We start from the raw sequence: 21,922 nt of genomic DNA on the forward strand, positions 1-21,922 counted from the left end.
CAGTAATGTTTTTTGCCCAATGCCTATTCTGCCCAATATTAATATAGTTATACCATCCTTTGAGTTAGATATAATTCATGTATCTTTTTCCATTCTCTTATTTTAAGCCTTTCTAACTGAATAACTATATGTTTGATGTGTCTCTTCATATAGTTGTATTTTTAAAAACTTCTGTTTTATAATAATTTTATCTTCATTATAGTATTTAGTCCATTTAAATTTATTGTACCTGTTGGTATAGTTGGATTTATAGCTGCTATCTTATTTTGTGCTATTCTGTGTGTTTTGTGTTTATTTTTTCTTTGCTTTCTTTTTTGGTTTAATTGTTTTTTTGTAATTTCTTTTATTTTTTAGTGATTATTCTATTTCTCTTTTTTTTTTTTTGGTTTCATTTTGAGGAAGATTAGCCCTGAGCTAACATCTACCACCAATCCTCCTCTTTTTGCTGAGGAAGACTGGCCCTGAGCTAACATCCGTGCCCATCTTCCTCTACTTTATATGTGGGATGCCTACCACAGCATGGCGTGCCGAGTGATGCTGTGTCCGCACCGGGGATCTGAACTGTCGAACCCTGGGCTGCCAAAGCAGAACGTGGGAACTTAACTGCTATGCCACTGGGCTGGCCCCTATTGCTCATGTTTTTGAAATATATTTTTTCTGTGGATACAGTTGTAGGTTGATGATACTTTTAGCAATTAAAGATATTGTTCCACTGTCTTCTGGCTGCGGTTGTTGCTCTTAAGAAGTCAGCTGTCAGAGCAACTGTGGCTCCTTTGCTTTTAACTTTTCATGGGCTTTCCCCTCCTGCAGTCTCCTCTCTCCAACATACACCTTCAGCATCCAACTCAGATCAGTGGGGAGAAAGGGAATGGGATAGTTTTTTCTTGTCACATCTATTATACTTGATTGTAGCCACTGGGAGCTCTAGCTGTAATTGGAGCTGGGGAGGGGAGTCTTCATGTGACTTCCTACTTGCATGAGCCCTCAGCTTACCTCTCATTTTTCTTGTTCACCTTGTTGGACAAATGCTCTTGGGACAAACATCAGTTTAAGTGCTCTGGGCACCTCTCAGGGTTCTTGCCTACACAGTCACTGGCCTAAGAATTTGGTGCTAGTTCATTGATGCATTTAAGAAGGTTTGTGTATTTTCTTATTTTACACCTAGAATTTTTAGCTGCTTTTAGAGGGATAGAATTGTCCAGATATCTAGCCCGCTATATTTTAAGAAGAGGAAATCCCATTCTCTTGACTGAAAGAGTTACTAAAACCATAAACTATGTAAAATAAACTCCAGGTACCTTGAAGCCATTTTAAGAAAAATCATAGTTTTACTGAATCTATAAATGTGAAAATAATGTCTATATTTTAAATGTTAATTTTAGTACTCCTTTTTGGAAAAGTAGACACATAGATTAAAATTATATAGGCAGCAAAACTTTCTTTTTTGTTAAGACTGCCTACAATGCATTAGATCTACTTAACACCATTAAAATGTAGTACAGCTCTTTATTAATAAGCCTAGTTATCCTATGCTTGTTTTCATAGGGTTATTTTCTAATCATCATATCATTTATCCTCATGATAAGATGAAACAGGTCTTTGATTTAAATGACAGATATTAGTTCAGTCCAGTTATCCCTTTCAAAGAGTTAATTAAGCAGAAAATAGTGCCAATTTTATTGCTTGTATGGTATCCCACAGGGTATCCCAGAGGGACTAGGATAGCTCATATCAGGTAGTAGCAAGTTGAAATGGCCTTACAGCCTCACTGAGTTTATAGAACACTGGCATGACACATGGCCCCTTTCCAGGCTAGGTGCTAAAATACTTGTGGTTTTTCTAGTACTAGGAGTGAGTCCCCTAGAAATTGGCTGACAATTGTGATGTGAAGCACATGTTAAGGTATTTGAGAGGGCCCCCATAAATAGTACCTTTCCCCCTCTACAGTCAGGGGAAAGGTTTCAGAGCCTAATGAGAAATAAGACAAAGAGTAAGTACATATGTGTCTGTAATGAGAACTAGGGTGGAAGGACATAGCTTATATCTGTGAACAAATAGACTTCCTTATACTGGGCGTCCACCTTAGGGAATCTTAGCATTCCCCAGATATAGCAGCACTCTCCAAGTGAAGTCTCTATCCAGGTAAGACTTGTGATGGGGGGATGTGAGAAGAGAACTCTTGTGTGGCTGGGCCGGGGCTCAAGGAAGAGGGGGAGGAGTTGAGGTGAGCACTTAGGCATGCCCAGTTTATTCTTTTCAAATTTGCCAGCTAGGTGAAGCATTTTATTTCCCTTTGGGCAGAGTGAATAGAGGAACAGTGAGAGGCTAAAAGTTTTACATTAATTTATTCTAGCTATGTGGAAGGAAACATCAGGAATGGGGAGGAAGAAGCATTCTCTCCAGTACTCATTCTGAGAAAGGAAATGTGTTGAAGCCTGAAGAAGTTCAAGTATCTTTAAAATTTCTTTTCTAGCAACTTACAATTCATACTACATGATAATAATAATAGGAAGAAAAGCTAACATGTTGAGAATTACTACTTTTTATGACCTGGATTAAGTGTTACTTTATGTTATCTCATTTAATTTCCCAAATGCCTTGTGTTTTGTTGTCTCCATTTTATAGATGGTGGACCTAAGGGCACAGAAATGAAATGCTCAAGGACGTATAGCTAGTGGAGTGAACCTAGATCTTGCTCAACGTCTTCTCATTGTTTTAAAGTATTTTTTCATACATACATACATACATATATACATACATACGTTTATGTAAGAAAAATATGTGAATTTGGATTAAAAAAGCAATACATTCATGCGATAATAATCTAAAAAATGTAAAAATGTCTAAAGTAGAATTAGTGGACCCCTTCCCCACAACCTACATCTATTGTAATCACCGTTAACAGAATGTTGTATAACTTTTTATGTCCTGTCTTTATATATTTACATATGTATATTTTCTTTTTAAACAAATACAGGATTATATTATACATAGAATTCTTTAATGTATAATTCAATATCTTTAATTGACATATAACTTATATAAATGCTGTGATAGTTAGTGTATATATATTACAAACATTTTCTTCCAGTTTAAGACACTGTAAGGCTTAATGGTGTCATTAGGAGCAGAAATTTACAATTTTGATGAAGTTTAATTTTAACAATTTTTAAATTTTATGCTTAGTGCTTTTTTTCCCTAAGGAAACTTTGCATACCTCAAAATAGCCAAGATATTCTTATAATCTCTTCTAGAAGGTTTTGGGTTCTAACTTTTGCATTTAGGTTTGTGATTCATCTCAAATTAATTTGTGAGTATAAAGTTTTCTGAGATGTGTTTTATGGTCCAGAATATAGTCTAACATGGTGATGTTTCATGTGATCTTGAAAGAATGTGTATTCTACTTTTGTTGAGTGGGGTGTTCTATGGATGTCAAGTTGGTTGATGGTGTTATCCTTACTGACTTTCTGGCCACTTGTTCTGTCAGTTATTGAGAAAGCATATTGAATTCCCCAACTAAAATTGTGCATTTGTCTATTTATTCTCTCAATTTTATCGATTTTTGCTTTAGGTATTTTGAAGTTTTGTTATTAGGCGCATAACTATTTACGATTGTTATATCCTCTTGTTGAATGACTCTTTTATCATTATGAAATGACCATTATCCCTGGACATATTCTTTGCTCTGAAATCTGCTTTTCTGAAGTAGCATAGCCACTCTGGCTTTCTTTTGATTTATGTTAGCATGGTATATCTTTGTTCTTTCTTTTACTTTTAACCTATCTGTGAATTTATGAGCGTTTCTAGGAGACAGCCTGTAGTGTCTTGCTTATTAAAAAAATCTAATTTGAGAATCTCTGCCTTTTAATTAATGTGTTTAGACCTTGTGTTTAGTGTGACTCTTGAAATAGTTGGGTTTAAATCTACCACCTTGCAATTTTTGTTCTATTTGTCCGTCTTTTTTTTCGTTTCCTTTTCTCTTTTCCTACCTTCTTTTGGATTAATTGACTTTTTAATGATTGCATTTCCTCTCTTTTATTGGCTTATTGTACTTTTTTTCTTTATAGTACAATTGGTCTTTCATATCCATGGGTTACACATCTGCGGATTCAGTCAACTACCATCGAAAGGCCTATAATGGTTGCATCTGTACTGAACATGTACAGACTTTTTTTCTTGTCATTATTCTCTAAACAATACAGTGTAATAGTTATTTACATTGTATTAGGTACTATAAGTAGTCTAGAGATGATTTAAAGTATACTGGTGGATGTGTGTAGGTTATATGCAAATACTATACCATTTCATGTAAGAGACTTCAGCATCCATAGATTTTGGTATCTGTGAGGAGTCTTGGAACCAATCCCCTGTGGATACTGAGGGATGACGGTATATACCTCCAATTTATCACAATTGACATTCAAGTAATTATATATAGACATATATAATATATAAGAACTCTATATAAGAACCTTTCACCAGAATGCATCTTATACTCCTCTTCTAGCTTTTCTATTATTGTTGTACATTTTACTTCTGCATATTTTTTTTGCTTTGTTTTTCAGCATTGAGGTATCATTGACAAATAAAATTGTAAGATATTTAAAGTGTGTAAACTGATGATTTGATATATGTATACATTTTGAAAGGATTCCCCCATTGAGTTAATTAACACATCAGTCACTTAACGTATAACTCCCCCTGCCCTTTTTGAGTGACAACACTTAAATTCTATTATTTTAGCAAATTTCAAGTTTATAATACAATACAGTGTTATCAACTATTGTCACAGTGTTTTACATTAGATCCTCAGACGTTATTCGCCTTATAGTTGAAAATTCGTACTCTATTTCCTTCACCTTTACCTTTGTTTTTGAAACATGTTGTTGGGTATAGATGTGTAGATTGTCAGTTATCTTTTTTCTTTTTCTTTTGATACTTTAAAGATTCCGCTCTGCTGTCTTCTGGTTTGCATTGTTTCTGATGATAAGTCTCCTGTCTTACTTATCTTTGTTTCTCTTTCATAATGTGTCTTTTTGGGGCTGGCCCTGTGGCCAAATGGTTAAGTTAGCATACTCCACTTTGGTGGCCCAAGGTTTTGCAGGTTTGGATCCTGGGCGTGGACATGGCACCGCTCATCAGGCCAGGCTGAGGCAGCGTCCCACATAGCACAAACAGAAGGACCTACAACTAAAACATATGACTAGGTACCGGGGGGCTTTGGGGAGAAGAAGAAGGAAAAAAAAAAGAGAAGGTTGGCAACAGATATTAGCTCAGGTGCCAATCTTAAAAAAAAAATGTCTTTTTACTCTAGCTGCTTTTAAAAGTTTCGCTTTATTACTGGTTTTTAGCAGTTTGATTATGATGTGCGTCGGTGTGATTTTTCTTTGTTTCTTCTGCTTGTATTCATTGAATTTCTTAGATCTAGAGTTATTAATTTTCATGAATTTGAAAATTTTTCAGCCAGTATTTCTTTGAACAAGTATTTTTTCTGCCCTCCTCCCCCACATACACCCTTTTGGGATTCTTACTACACATACATTTTGGTCATTTGAAGTTGTCCTGTAGTTCACTGATGCTCTGTTCCATTTTTTTTTCAACTTTATTTCCTTTTGTTTTTATTTTGGATACTGTTTGTTGCTAATTGCCATGTCTGCAGGTTCACTCATCATTTAATCTACAGTCTAATCTATTAATCCAATTTAATGTATTTTTCATATAAGACATAATCTCTGGCATTTTGGTTTGGGTCAATTTTATATCTTCTGTTTCTCTCCTTATCATTCTTATGCTTTCCTCTACCTTGAATATATGCACTATATTTATAATAGCCATTTTAACATATTTTTCTTCTACTTCTGTCATCTGTGTCATTTCTATTGATTGAATTTTCTTCTTATGAGTCGTATTTTCCTGCTTCTTTGCATGTGTGGTAATATTTAATTGGATTTCAGACATTGTGGTTTTATATTGTTGAGTGCTGGAGTTTTTTGTTTTCTTTTAAGAACTTTGATGCTTTTTCTTGGACTCATTTAAGTTACCTGGAAATAGTTTGATCCTTTTTGAGGTTAGCTTTTAAGCATTGTTGGGATGACCCAGAATAGCCTTTAGGGTTAATTTGATCACACCACTGAGGCAATACCTTTCTTAGGACTTTCCTGGATGCCCTTGATGTATTTAGGTGGTCTTTGGCTGATTCTTGGAGTAATTATTCCTATCCATGAGTGATTTCTGTGGATTGTTCTGCCTGCTCCTTATGATTTTAAAATTATCTTCCGATTTTTATGTTATGCTTATATTGTGTATTTTCCAGATTATTTCAGCCTTTTAATTTTTATTAAACCATTAAAATTGTTGTACTAGGTTTAGTGATTAAATGATTATTTGTAATAGTTTCATAGTAGCCTCAAAGAATGATCACACTTCCTTAAATACCTAGCACATCCATGGGCAGATGATACACTATTGGTATCAGACCTTTATTTGCAATTGTTATGAAGAAATTACGTGTATATATCTCTCATACTAAATAACACCCTTTTAATCTTCTTGTTCTTTGCTCTCTCTCATCCTCTAGGAAGAACGTGTTGTGAATCACATGGCAGCAAAGATTATTGAAAATGTCTGCACTACCTTTTCTGCTCAGGCCCAGGGCTTTATTACAGGAGAAATTGGACCTGTTTTGTGGTACCTATTCAGACATTCCACTGTGGATTCTCTTAGGATAACAGCAATATCGGTAAGATGGAGCATCTTTTGGGCATATATCTGGGTATATTTAAACACCAAGTTTGAAGAACTGTGCCAGAAATAGTCAATTTAATTGGATAGGTAGGAAACAAATCTCAGAGTAATGGTAGGTGAGAACAATAACTTGATTTTCTCCTAAAGCAGAATTTTCAAAACTGGGGCTGGGAAACCTTGGGACTGTCAGAAAATTCCAGTAGAACCTTGTGGGACCGTGACATTATGGTTTCAAAAACTATTTGGAGGTATAGTGGAAAACTGGCAGTGAATAGGGTGCAGAATTTGGGTTGGTTTATTTTTAGCATTCCCTGACTTTTCCTGTTAGTTCCCTCTTTCAGATTTTGTGTTAAATGAGTTTATCATGTGGTTCTAATGAATTCATTTTAATGTTTAGGCATCTGTGGTTTTGCAGGTTTTCTATTTTAATCGATTGTCTGCTACTTTGCTCACGTGGTTATAATGACTTGGTGTAAAGGATAATTATGTGTGAAGATGTGTTAACATGATTGTATCAATTTAATAGTCTGTTGAACAAATACAACCCCTTTTCCTGTGATTTATTTAAATACTCTTTTTGATCACCAACCTCATCATACTCTCAGCCTTATATGGTAGCCTCACTGTATTTCTCTCACCTGCTCATTCTTGCACTTCTCACTGTGGCAGTTTCATAACTTGTCCTCTTTCCTTAAACCTCCAGTCCCACGTTTTCCTCTTGCATCCTCAGTAAATGACTTTCCCCTGTACCTCCCAAAGAAAATGCATATCCCCCTTCACAGCATTACTTCTTTGCAGAGTTATTGCCACAAACTGTCACTCCTTTCTGGCCTGTTCCCTCTTCAACCCAATCTGGTATCTGTTCTTAAAATGCCACTGAAGCTGATCTTGCTAAGATGTCTAATGACCTTCATGTTGCTAAATCCTGTGGATATTTTTGGATATTTTTCAATTCTAATATTTACCTATGTAATTTTGAAGATCAAGGGCTAACAGTCCTCCTCACTGAATATCATTAAGCAAAGGTTATATAGCATCCATCACACACATCCATCTGCTTCAGGAACCACATGATCTCAAAATCACGAAAAACCCTCTTTTGAGAAATGTCTGTTCATGTCCCCTGCCCATTTTTTGATTGGGTTGTTTGATTTTTTGTTGTTGAGTTGTGTGAGTTCTTTATATAGCATGGAGATTAATCCTTTATCGGATATATAACTTGCAAATATTTTTTCCCAATTGATGCATTGTTTTTTTGTTTCAATCCTGTTTTCCCTTGCCTTGAAGAAGCTTTTTAGTCTAATGAAGTCCCATTTGTTTATTGTTTCTATTGTTTCCCTTGTCTGAGAAGACATGGTGTCCAAAAAGATCCTTTTAATACTGATGTCAAAGAGTGTACTGCCTATATTTTCTTCTAGAAGCCTTATGGTTTCAGATCTTACCTTTAGGTCTTTGATCCATTTTGAGTTTATTTTTGTGAATGGTGAAAAAGAACGGTCAATTTTCATTCTTTTACATGTGGCTATCCAGTTTTCCCAGCACCATTTGTTGAAGCACCATTTCTTTTTTCCATTGTATGCCCTCAGCTCCTTTGTTGAAGATTAGCTGTGCATAGATGTGTGGTTTTATTTCTCTTTCATTGATCTGTGCACCTGTTTTTGTACCAGTACTGTGCTGTTTTGATTACTGTAGGTTTGTAGTATGTTTTGAAGTCAGGGATTGTGATGCCTCCAGCTTTGTTCTTTTTTCTCAGGATTGCTTTAGCGATTCGGGGTCTTTTGTTGCCCCATATGAATTTTAGGATTCTTTGTTCTATTTCTGTAAAGAATGTCATTGGGATTCTGATTGGGATAGTGTTGAATCTGTAGATTGCTTTAGGTAGAATGGACATTTTAACTATGTTTATTCTTCCAATCCGTGTGCATGGAATCTTTCCATCTCTTTATGTCGTCATCCATTTCTTTCAGGAAAATCTTGTAGTTTTCGTTGTATAGGTCTTTCACTTCCTAAGTTAAATTCACCCCGAGGTGTCTTATTCTGTTTGTTGTGACTGTCAATGGTATTGTGTTCTTGATTTCTTTTTCTGTTACTTCATTATTAGAGTATAGAAATGCTACTGATTTGTGTAAGTAGATTTTATTCCCTGCAGGTTTGCTGTAGTTGTTGATTATTTCTAAAAGTTTTCCGATGGATTCTTTGGGGTCTTCTATATATAAGATCATGTTGTCTACAAACAGCTAGAGTTTCACTTCTCCCCTCCCTATTTGGATTCCTTTTATTCCTTTTTCTTGCCTAATTGCTCTGGCCAAAACCTCCAGTACTATGTTGAATAAGAGTGGTGCTAGAGGGCATCCTTGTCTCGTTCCTGTTTTCAGGGGGATAGCGCTCAGTTTTTGCCCATTGAGTATGATGTTGGCTGTGGGTTTGTCATATATAGCCTTTATTATGTTGAGGTAATTTCCTTCTATCCCCATTTTGTTCAGAGTTTTTATTATAAATGGCTGTTGTATCTTGTCAAATGCTGTCTCTGCATCTGTTGAGATGATCATGTGGTTTTTGTTCCTCAATTTGTTGATGTGATGTATCATGTTGTTTGATTTGCGGGTGTTGAACCATCCCTGTGTCCCTGGTATGAATCCCACTTGATCATGATGTATGATCCTTTGGATGCATTGCTGAATTCAGGTGGTCAAAATTTTGTTGAGAATTTCTTTTGTTGTTGTTAAATTTTTTTTGTTTTTTTTAAAGATTGGCACGTGAGCTGACAACTGTTGCCAATCTTCTTTTTTTTTCCCCTGCTTTTTTCTCTCCAAATCCCCCCAGTACATAGTTGTATATTTTAGCTGTGGGTCCCTCTAGTTGTGATATGTGGGATGCTGCCTCCACATGGCCTAATGAGCAGTGCCATGTCTGCGCCCAGGATCTGAATCCTGGGCCCCCGAAGTGGAGCGTGTGAACTTAACCAGTCGGCCATGGGGCTGGCCCCATCTTGGGAATTTTTGCATCTATGTTCGTCAGAGATATTGACCTGTAGTTCTCCTTTTTTGTGCTGTCCTTGTCAGGCTTAGGTATCAGAGTGATGTTGGCCTTGTAGAATGTATTAGGAAGTGTTCCGTCCTCCCTAATTATTTTGAATAGCTTGAAAAGTATAGGTATTAAATCCTCTCTGAAAGTTTGGTAGAATTCCCCAGGAAAGCCATCTGGTCCTGGGATTTTATATTTTGGGATGCTTTTGATTGCTGTTTCAATCTCTTTCGTTGTGATCGGTCTGTTCAGATTGTCTGTTTCTTCTTGACTTAGCTTTGGGAGATTGTAAGAGTCTAAGAATTTATTCATTTCCTCTAGGTTATCCATTTTGTTGGCGTATAGTTTTTCGTAATATTCTCTTATAATCCATTGTATTTCTGTGGGGTCTGTTGTTATTTCTCCTCTTGCTTTTCTGATTTTGTTTATTTGAATTTCCTCTTTTTTTCTTTGTAAGTCTGGCCAGGGGTTTGTGAATTTTATTTAACTTCTCGAAGAACCAGCTCTTTGTTTCATTGATCCTTTCTTCTGCCTTTTTTGTTTCAATAGCATTTATTTCTGCTCTGATTTTTATTATTCCTCTCCTTTTGCTGACTTTGGGCTTTCTCTAATTCAGTTAGGTGTAATTTGAGATTGTTTATTTGGGATTTTTCTTGTTTCTTAAGGTGTGCCTGTATTGTGACGAATTTCCCTCTTAATACAGCTTTTGGTGTATCCCAAATGAGTTGGTATGGCATATTATCTTTTTCATTTGTCTCCAGATATTTTTTGATTTCTTCTTTAATTTCTTCAATGATCCATTGCTTGTTCAATAGCATATTGTTTAGTCTCCACATCTTTGTCCCTTTGTCAGCTTTTTTCTTGTAATTAATTTCTAGCTTTATAGCGTTATGATTGGAGAAGATGCTTGTTGTTATTTCAGTTTTTTAAAAATTTATAGAGGCTTGCCTTGTTTCCCAACATATGGTCTATCCTTGAGAGTGTTCTGTCTGCACTTGAGAAGAATGTGTATTCTGCTGTTTTTGCATGGAGTCTTCGATATATGTCTATTAAGTCCTACTGTTTTAGCTTTTCATTTAATTCCACTGTCTCCTTGTTGATTTTCTGTCGAGATGATGTATCCATTGATGTGAGTGAGGTGTTGAGGTCCCCTACTATTATTGTGTTATTTTTAATATCTTCTTTTGGGTTTAATAGTTGCTTTATGAACTTTGATGCTCTTCTGTTGGGTGCATAGATATTTATAAGTGTTATTTCCCCTTGATGGAAGGTCTCTTTGATCATTATATACTGCCCCTCTTTGTCTCTCTTTACCTGTCTTATCTTGAAGTCTACTTTGTCTGATATAAGTATCGTGACACCTGCTTTCTCTTGTTTGCCATTGCTTGGAGTATTGTCTTCCACCCCTTCACTCTGAGCCTGTGTTTGTCATTGGAGCTGAGATGTGTTTCCTGGAGGCAGCAAGGTGTTGGGTCTTGGTTTTTAATCCATCTCGCCACTTTATGTCTTTTTATTGGAAAATTCAATCCATTTACGTTTAGGGTGAGTATTGATGTATGAGGGCTCTATGCTGTCATTATATCACTGGTTTTCAGGTTCTCCTGCATTTTCTGTTTTCTCGTCCTGTGTGTTTTGGTCTACCCGTTGAATTATGTCGTTTGTTATGATGTATTTCTTTATTTTTTCCTTATTTATTTTTTGTGTCTCTGTTCTGCTTTTTTGTTGAGTGGTTACCCTGGGGTTTGTATTCAGAATCTTGTGTATAAGATAATCCATTTTCTGATCTCTCTTATTTCCTTAGTCTAAACTGATTCAGTCCCTTTCCTCTTCCTCCTCTCCTAAGTTGTTTTTCTCATATCTTATTCCAACTTGTGTTGTCAGTTTGTGGTTAAAGTGACAAGATTGTCTTTGTTTTTGGTGTTTTCCTTCCCTTTAGCCTAAGGCTATAGTTGAATATTTGTTATCCTGTTCTGATTCTGTCTACCTATTTATCTCCTTACTCTGTGTGTTTTGACCCCTTTCTCCCTTTTTTTCTTTTTTCAGGTATGAAGGCCTTCTTGGGGAGGTCTTGTGGCTATGAAGTCCCTTAGCTTTTGTTTTTCTGGGAAAGATTTAATTTCTCCCTCATATGTGAAGGGCATTTTTGCTGGATAGAGTATTCTTGGCTGAAGATTTTTGCCTTTTCAAGTTATGACTATGTTGTTCCATTCTCTTCTAGCTTGTGTCTTAGAGAAATCCACTGAAAGCCTGTTAGGGATTCTGTTGTAGGTTGTTTTCTTTTGCCTTGCTGCCATGAGTATTCTTTTTTTGTCATTCATTTTCGCCAATTTTACTACTATATGCCTTGCAGTAGGTCTTTTTACGAGGAGATTTGGAAGCTTCTTCCACACATATTTCCCTCTCATTCTCTAGATTTGGGAAATTCTCTCCTATTATTTCTTTGAACACACTTTCTGCTCCATTCTCCTTCTCTTTACCTTCTTGTATACCTATAACTCTTACATCGCATTTCCTCATTGAGTTGGATATTTCTTGGAGACTTCCTTCACTTCTTTTTAGTCTTAGTTCTGTCTCCTTCTCTATCTGGAGCATTTCAACATGTCTTCAATTATGCTGATACACTCCTCTATGATGTCCACTCGAGCATTCAGGGAATCTGTGGTTTGTTTTATCTCTTCCATTGTGTGTTTCCTCTCTAATATTTCTGATTGATTCTTCTTTACAGTTTCAATCTTTTTTGTGAAGTAGCTCCTGAACTCGTTGAATTGTTTCTCTACATTCTCTTTTACCTGGTTGAGTTTTTCGATGATAGCTATTTTGAATCCATTGTCGTTTATTTCACATAGTTCTGTGTCCTCAGGACTGAGTTCTGGGTGCTTGTCTCTTTCTTTCTGGTCTGGTGATTTGATGTAGTGTCTGATGTTGGAAGGTTGGCTCTTTCTCATTCTGATATTATTCAGTGGCAGTTACAGCCTATTGCCACTGGGTGGGGGTCGAGAGCTGCATATTTTGATCCACTTCTGCCTCCAGATGAGATGGTGTGGGGCCGGTCAGGGTAGTGGTGCTTTCACCTGTGTGCACTCTGGGATTTCTCAATCAGCCCTTCTATCTATTCATGTGAAAGCTTTTGCCCTGTTAGAGGGCTTCTCTTGAGGATACAAGGGTTCTAGGGAGTCCTGGGTGATCCTGAGAATGAGCAATCCCTCTCCCACTCCTTCTCTCATGGATCCTTCCGTGGCAGCGATCACAGTCTTTAGTGGAGGGAGTGAAGTTCTCTCTTAGCCCAATCCAGCTGCTCTGGAGGGGCCTCCAGCCTCTCCTCCCTCCATTGTGTGGCTGTGTGTCTCTCCGAGGTTTTTGTGTTCTTAGGATGTCTTTTGCCGGAGTGTGGATGTCACTTTTTGTTGTTTGTTGGAGGAGAGAGAGTCCTGGGCAACTTCACTGCACCATGATGCTGATGTTACCTTCCTAAACTTCTTGTTTCTTGGTGATTCTGTTCGTGTTTCTTACAGATAGGCAGGCTTCACATGTGAATTAGTCTATTTCTTACAAATTGCTTTTATTAAATAGAGTGTGAGAAATTCTGGAGGTAAGACAATGTTCTTTTTAATTTGAAGATCTAATTGGCTTTCTTAAATGATTCATGAATCAGGCAGCACCAGTCTAGCAAGTAGAGAAACACTCCCACAATGTTCCTTTTGGACCAAATTTTGAGGTGAATTTTGAACTGGAACTATTCTTTCCAGTTTTAAATGTAGTCTCAAAATCTATTTTAGTAAGTAAATATTTCAAAACCAAATCATGGAAGATCACACTTGAGATCTGATTTTTTTGATTCAGAAATTACAGGCACTAAGTGTTGTTAAGCCTCCACAAATCTCTCAACCTTGTTTGATACCCAGAAGTGACCAGGTAAAGGTGCTTTTCTGCATGAGCTTTTCAGAGTGGAATGTCTGTTAGGTTTTTGAGAGCATTCTGAAGACAAGACATACCAGTTGCCCTCATATTGCTTTGAATAAATTTAGAATTAGTGTGGACAGATTTTATCAAGAAATGTCCGTATTGTGATTGGGTTGGTATTTTACATTGATAGTCAGTTTTTCTGATGAGACTGTTCACTTGTGTTGAAGTTACATTGGGAAAACCCTTAATTTGCTTGAAAAATGCAGGTTGTAGCTTGACCTTTAGGGACTTTACTTTAAATGTTCTTTTTTTCTGAGGAAGATTCACCCTGAGCTAAATCTGTTGCCAATCTTCCTTTTTTTTTAATGTGAGCTGCCACCACAGCATGGCCACTGACAGACGAGCAGTATGGTTCCAGGCCCAGGAACCGAGCCTGCCCTGCTGAGGTGGAGCATGCCGAACTGTAACCAATAGACCTTCTGGGCTGGACCTAAAATGTTCTATTTTTTAATCCTTGGGTTAAAAAATAATGAAACAATTCTATTTTGATTTCATAAACAGCAATTTTCTTAGATTCTTTACAAATGAATTTTTGAAACTTAGTTCCAGAACCAGGTTTGTTTTTAGTGACTTCATTTTCCATATTCCTATTTTTACTGAAACTTACACAATTTGGACTTTAGACTTGAAGTACCCTACTTTCATAGTTTTAAACCATTATGTCTAATTTATGCATCTATAACTCCCTTGGAAGAAAGAAGAGAGACTGAAATGTTACTTGAAAGGTGTCCAAATTAGAGTTTAATTATACCATGGAACTTCATTCTGATATGGCTATCTGTAAATGAATACAAATCCCTGATACATGTTTGAAGTAGAGTCAATGATTATTATTTTTTTTTCTAGCTTTATTGAGATATAATTGACATATAACATTGTGTAAGTTTAAGGTGTACAATGTGTTGATTTGATACACTTGTATATTGCAAAATCATTACTACCATACTGTTAGCTAACATTTCCATCATGTCACATAACTACCATTTCTCTTTTGTGGTGAGAACATTTAAGATGTTCTCTCTTAGTAACTTTGAAGTATATATTACAATATCATTAACTATAATCACCATGCTTTACGTTAGAGTCCCAGAACTTAAACTGGAAGTTTGTAGTCTTTAACCAATATCTCCCCATGCCTCCAGGCTATCTACCATCTGCTTCTGGCAACGGTAAATCTGATCTCTTTTTAAATGAATTTGGTTGTTTTTTTAGATTCCACATATAGGTGAGATCATACAGTATTTGTCTTTCTCTCTGTCTGGCTTATTTCACTTAGCATAATGCCCTCAAAGTCCATCCATGTTATCTCACATGGCAGGATTTCCATCTTTCTCATGCATGAGAATAATATTCCATTGTATATATACAACACATCATCTTTGTCCATTCATTTGTTGATGGGTGCACACTTAAGTTGTTTCCATGGCTTGGCTGTGAATAATGTTGCAGTGAATGTGGGAGTGCAGCTATCTCTTTGAGATCCTGTTTTCATTTGTTGGTGATTATTAAGACAAGACTTGGAATAAGTATCCTATATGATAATCAGTTCCACGAGGAAAGGGACACTTTTTGGTTTTAGGAAACAGTATATATTTATTGGTTTGCATATGCCCATTTTTCAGGCATTTTTCTTGCCTTTCCAAGCATAATTAATTGTGCCCTCTTCTATTACAGCAGTTACTAAATTCTATTAGTTTATTAAGTACAGGTTTCATCTCTAATAGTCTATGAGCAATTTAGGAAAAACTCAGCATTGTGATTACTTCAGTTTGAATTCTAGCTTTGCCGCTCACTAGCTATATGTCTTTTGGGCAAGTTACTTAAATATTTTCTGCCTTAGTTTTATCATCTATAAAATGGGATTAATAATAATACCATTCTTATATGGGAGAATTAAATGAGATAGTCTTCAGAAATTCTCAGATAGTGTTCTTCACATACTAAAAACAAATGTTAGATATTTACTTTCATGACTATCTTGTTTTTTAGCCCTTATCTTGGTGTCTGCACAAGGAAGACACTTAATAATGTTTCTTGTTACTTAAAGGGAAGTTTTTCTATATATACTTATAACTTTATCATTTAGTTTCCCATCATAATTTATATGATTATTATTGTAAGATTCTCTAAGGTTATAAAATAGCTTTAGTTTTTATTGGCAGCTGGATTTATTGTTTTGTTTTTAAATGTGTTGAAGTTTTCCAACTTTCATATGCCAGAATAAGTAACGAAGGAGCAAGGTAAGCACCTTCTTTACACAGGAGCGTGTGTTGTCTTTCTGGGGCATAGTTAATGTACTTCGAGCTGTCTGACAGATCTGTTCTCCTGTCTCTGCAGGCCTTGTGTAGAATCACTCGCCATTCTCCAACTGCCTTCCAGAATGTTATTGAGAAAGTGGGACTGAACTCAGTAATAAACTCCCTGGCCTCTGCCATCTGCAAAGTTCAGCAGTACATGTTGACCTTATTCACTGCTATGTTGTCCTGTGGGATTCATCTGCAGAGACTAATCCAAGAAAAGGTTTGACTTAACTTTCAACTATTACTCGAAAAATTGTTTTCTCCTGCAATTTTAGTGGTTCAACAAGCAATATCATCTCTGTAGAATTTATTTTTCATCTCAAGAGGCCTTTTTGAACTTTGCCAAACCTCTATACCACAGGCTATTCATTTGAAGATGTAAGAATCTTTTAGTGATTAAAATAGGAATCCAGTAAATGGCTCTGCCTGCTTATCCCATTTTAGTAATGAAAAGTTAGAAAATTTATGAGTCCTTTCTATATGCTAGTACTTCTTATGTGTCCTCCTCCTCAGCCCCCATCTCTTTTCCCATATCCTTTGCCTTCCTCGGGGAGGGATCCCTTTATATTGTCTGCTTACTCTCAGTTTTATTCCTTTTCTCATCTAATACTCTCCTGATAGAAATCACCTTCAGAGCTCCCTTCTCCTGTGTTCAGTTTAGTGCCCTTCTAATCCTTTGGTATTCCTTTATTTTATGTATGGTACAGTTTGTAAGTATTAAATTCATGTCACAAAACTGCACAGCTGTAAAGAAGTCTCTGTTGTAGCCTTCCTCAAAGTGTCTTCTCTAGCCGCCTGCTGAAGTGTGATCCCTGGGCCAGGAGCATCTCTCAGGCCCCGCCCCAGACCTGCTGACTCAGAATCTGCCTTTTAGTGATATCTCTAGGTGATTTGTTTGAACTTTATGGTTTGGAAAGCCCTGCCCTGGAATATTAGTGTTCAGTGAGGTGAAAAAGGTGGGCCACGGTTATATATACATTTGGAAGTAATGAGTCAAGGTTAAAGAGATATTTTCACTTGTACAACCTTTCCCAGTTTTTCATATGCTCCTGTGTATTATGAATCTTCTTGAGGGGAATGTCGTGTGCAACGTTCTTTAAACTTATTGGACCAGTTATCCTTTTGTTGGAGGGAGAAACGTGTCAAATTGGAGTTTTGTAGAACAGGGTGAAGGTACCACTGCTAGGAAGTGTAGAATGGAACCACTTGAACACAGTCTTTGCCATGGTTCTTCTGTCTTAAGTGTAACATGTTAAATTTTGTTTTTTATAATAAAAGTTAAAATTTCAATAATTATTATTAATAGTTGTCATGTGTACATGGTAAACTTGATCTGTGAAAGTCAAAATGGAGAGTAAACCACTTCTTTCCTTACTCTAGTTAGTCTGATTTAGATTCTGTTAAGAAGTTTGAGCCCCAGAGAAAATATTTTTTCTAACTGTCTGTATATCTAATTTTTGCTATTAAAATTTCCATGTCATTAAATGTTGTTACATTGTGTTAGAAAAAGTTCCACTTGATGTTAGCTCAGGGCCAGTCTTCCTCAGCAAAAAGAGGAGGATTGGCAGCAGATGTTAGCTCAGGGCTAATCTTCGTCAAAAAAAAAAAGAAATGAGTGATTGAACAATTAGATGTGTTGAATGATAAGTAATCTTTTGATTAGTATAGGTACTTAAAAATTTTTTTATTGTGACAAAAAAACAGAAAATATATTATTAGTACTACTGAGTATATTCACATTGTTGTGAAACAGATCTCTTTAAGACTCTGGATTTTGTTTAAAATCTTCTGTTTTAGTAGACCTCTTCTGATGCTGAACTGGCAGAGGAAGGAGAGCTACCTGGTTTCTGCCAGCTTTGGGTGGAAGTCCAGGTTCCCAGGTGGACTTCTGTTGTCATCCCTGGGGTGTGGAAGAGCCTCTCCTTACTGCTGGGTGGGAGTGGGGGTCCAGGCTTTCTACTAGGCCTTGTCTGATGCCCCATTGGCTGGTAGAGGGGAGGGCTCCTCGTACTGCCTCACTGACACTGGTGGGGTGGGGGTGGGTGCCTCCTTCCTGTTGGAAAGTGGTAAAGGTGCAGGCTTCCCACCTGCCTTCTCTGATGCGTCCCGACAGGGAGAGGGAGGAGCACCTTGTTAGTGCTATATATGGATGGAGGGCCGGGCTTCCCATATGGTCTCTACCGATACCACGCTGAGGGCGAGGATGCCTTGTTATTGCCAGGTTGCGATGAAAGTCCCAGCTCTCCACTTGGTCTTTTCTGATATCACCCCGGCAGGGGGTGGTTTTGGGATGCCTTGTGACAGTCACATGAGGGTAGGAGTCTAGGCTGTCCACTTGCCCTTTGCTGTTGGGGATGGGGCCATGGTTTTTCCATGGTGTTTGTCTGGAGTAGTGTAGCTGTTGTCTGAAAGTTTTCAGTCTTTCTGGGCTGCCCCTTTCTTGGTCCTTTGGCTTGAGCGAGCTGATTTTTCTTACGTATTTGTGTATGTGTGCCCGTTGCTGTTTCTAGGCTCCTGGATTATCCAGAACCCAATCTGGGATATCTGAGGCAAAAAGAAAACTCAGCCAACTCATTGACATGTTGATCCTCAGACGCCGAGGTTCCTAACCATTCTGCTTTCTTCTGTCCATCTTTCAGAGTCTTCTTATGTTTATTTTATGTATAGTGTCCAGGGTTCTAAGTTGTACTTAGTGGGAGGAGTAAGGAAAAGTGAATCTATTCTCTCTTGTCCTATAATTTTTACAGTGTCTCTATGGCAGCTCAGTAATATATCATGAATTCTCATTTAAAATGTAAGGTTCTATTTTTTATTAATTTAAAAGATTTACTGTTTATTGAACATTTACTATGGGCCAGACACTTAGTGCCTTGCAACCCTGTATTATTCACAGATGAGACATAGTGTGTTGAGTAATTTTGTCAAGTTCATAGAGGGTGTAAGTGCTAGAGCTAATACTCATGTCAGACAATAAAAAAGGAAACAGAATAATTTTGGATAATGTTAGTGCGCTGAAGACCATTAAACAGGGTAATGTGTAGAGTGTCTGCATCAGGCAGTGTGCAGTGAGTGCAACCAGACATCAGTAGCCAGGGAGAAGTCCAGGAAGGCCTCTCTAAGTGGGTGACATTCCAGCTGAGCCCTGAATGACAAGGAGGAGCTCACTATGTGAAGCTCTGGGGGAAGAACTTTGTAGTTGAGCTTCCCTGAGGTGAGAGAGATCATAGGGAGATCTGGGAGGAGAAGGAAGGCCAGTGGAGCTGGAGCAGAGCAAACAGGGTGGAAGGGACATGGGAAGAGGCTGAGAAGTAGGAAGAAGACTTGGATGGTGTAGAGTTGTGATATTGGCCTTCCTTAGGGCCAGTGTGAAACACATCTCCGGAACTTTTTCATCTTACAACACTAAAACTCTATACCCATTAAACATTTTGTGTGTTATGTTTTAAGATTCTGGATTTTATTTAAAATCTTCTGTTTTAGTAGACCCCTTCTGATGCTGTACTGGCAGAGGACGTGGATATTGTTTTACTTAAAGAAAAATGCATGTATTTGTATCTACATATGTGTTTCAGGGACAGAGTTACCAACTTTATTATTGCTAAGTTGAAGTTTTGTTCAACTCTTTGGTTGTTGATAGGTTAGAATGAGTGGAAGTGGAAGGAACCCAGGAGCAAATACAAGGTTTACTGCCTCCTGTTGGGCAGAGAGCAAGAACTGCATATGTTCTTCTCTTTGGGACAACCGATGCCTGTATATCATGGTCTTTTTAATTGAAATTCAGTCCCCCAAAAGAGGTCTATGCCATTCTTTTTAAATAAAAGAAATTGCTATTTACTGCAGAAAACTAAGAAGAAGCTAAAGAAGAAAACAAAATCAGCTGTAATCTCACTAGCCAGAGATAAGTACTGTTAATATGTTAGATTTCTCTTTTTTTAGTCTTTTGTCTGTGTGTCTGTGTATTTTGTGCACACATTCATAAAATTAAGATCAGAATGTGTTGATGCCTCTTGGCTGTTTTCCTGAATCTGGTACTAGGTCATTAAATATTTTCCAAGACCATTTAATAAATTATTATATAATTTTTCCTTTTGTGACCCTGCAGCAGTTTAACTCTCCCCTGCTATTGAACTGTTTGCCTCTCCTTTTTGGTTTCTACTTACTCTGATGCAGTGAAATTCCCGTTACATACATCTCTGTGTCCACCCCTAATAGATTACCACAGGTGTTATCCACGTTTAGAGGACTCTGCATAAATAATGCCAGACTGTTGTCTAGAAAAGTAGATGATGAGAGTGCCATTTACTTGTAATTTAGCCAGCACTCATTGAAGACACATGCTATATTTCTATAATAATAAAACTTAGAGTTTAAGATTATTTAATTAGCAGCATACTTCATGTTTTCATAGTTATTTGCAGGTAGTAATTAATCTCTCTGATTCTCCATTTGAAATAGTAACTGTAGCTAAGTTTTCTTAAACTCGATTAACTAGATGGTAGTAGTGGTCCCTTCTGAATCACGCTCATATTCTTGAATGGATATGGATGTATTGAAGGAATTTGTTCAGTTCACACTATCACCTGCATTAGCTCTGTGTGGGTATCAGTGTCCCTGGGTGACCGTTACCAAGCAGCCATGTGCATCAATGCTGCATGATTTATTTTGGTCATCATCTTTGAAAGGATCTGCTTGCCTGTAGATATGCAAAATGCCAGAAGATTCCTTTATCCAAAACAAGTGTTATATCTATACACTGTGATGTGAAAAATGAGTGATCGCAGCCATAGTGACAGGGGACTCTCTTGAGTTATAAATTGTGTTCTGCATATTGCAGTAATTGGAGAAATTGGACAAAACAAAAAGAGACAAACCCTTTTCGCATCCCCGCCCTTAACAGCATACCTTTTTGAACCACGGGGTAGACAATATTTTATATGTAATTCTTGCATCACTGCTAGATGTAGGGAATAGGTGACCTTTTCACAATTCACATGCTTGAGTGGCTATGAACAAGAGGCTTCTAGAAGGCGTGACCAGGTGTAAGAAAGCTTTGTAGGTTAGGTGTGAATTTATTTACTCATCTTTGCCCTATAAGCTATTTTTCTTTTTTTTTAATTCCTGATTTACTTTGTAGTTTTATTTTTCTGGTTCTTCCAAGCTGTTAATGTGTCCTACAAATATCCTTCAGGGTCTAGGGCTGGAGGAGTTTGGGAGTTCATAAATGTTGTTTCCTGCTGTTTAGTGGGGGAAAAAGATGTTGGATGAATTCACTGCAATTTTCCTTAATTATAATGTCTAGAAACTTAAAGTAGCTAGTGCTAATCTAGTTTGATTTTTACCACATGAATTTTAGGGTTTACATGATTAATATTGAAAATTCAGAATATGTGGGATATAGAATGCAAACAACTCAAGTGGAGTGCTTACCTCCCTGAGGTAATCTCTGTAAAAATTTTGATATATACTTTTCAAATTCATGTTTATTGTGCATATATATATATGTACACATACACACATACACATAATTCACATATACTCTGTGCTGCTACATGCATGCTATTAGAATTTTTTTTTACAGAAATTGGATCAACTGTATATTGTCTGGTGATCCATATTTTTCCTATTCAGTGATGTGTTAGGAATGTGTGTCTAAGTCAATAAAACTCTTCAGTATGATTTTTAAAGGGTAATAACATTCCATCATAAGATGGTATCATAATTTATACCAGCAGTTCACTGTTACACATTTAAGAATTTCCATGGTTTTGCCAGGAGAACATTCTTACGGCTAAATCCTTTTACATGGACGTCCTTAATTATTCTTTTAGGATAAACTTTTAAATATAATTGCTAGGTTAGTCTCATTTTTAATAAGTCCTTTTTGCTTCATA

General features: G+C 36.9%; 1 protein-coding gene across 9 annotated transcripts in view; it reads left to right on the forward strand.

The window, feature by feature from the left end:
• Positions 1-21,922, forward strand: part of ULK4 (unc-51 like kinase 4) — a 499,972-nt gene that overhangs the window by 91,189 nt on the left and 386,861 nt on the right. For all 9 annotated transcript variants that reach the window (XR_011496460.1, XR_011496461.1, XM_044754392.2 and 6 more), the window contains 2 exons: positions 6,578-6,739; positions 16,069-16,251. Coding sequence is in view for 7 of the 9 variants with exons in the window: in XM_044754392.2 (XP_044610327.2) it covers positions 6,578-6,739; positions 16,069-16,251 (345 nt within the window). In the remaining 2 variants the exon portion in view is untranslated. The remainder of the gene's footprint in view (positions 1-6,577; positions 6,740-16,068; positions 16,252-21,922) is intronic.

This window comes from Equus asinus, chromosome 21 (genome assembly GCF_041296235.1).
Source record: "Equus asinus isolate D_3611 breed Donkey chromosome 21, EquAss-T2T_v2, whole genome shotgun sequence".
Taxonomy (NCBI): Eukaryota; Metazoa; Chordata; class Mammalia; order Perissodactyla; family Equidae; genus Equus; species Equus asinus.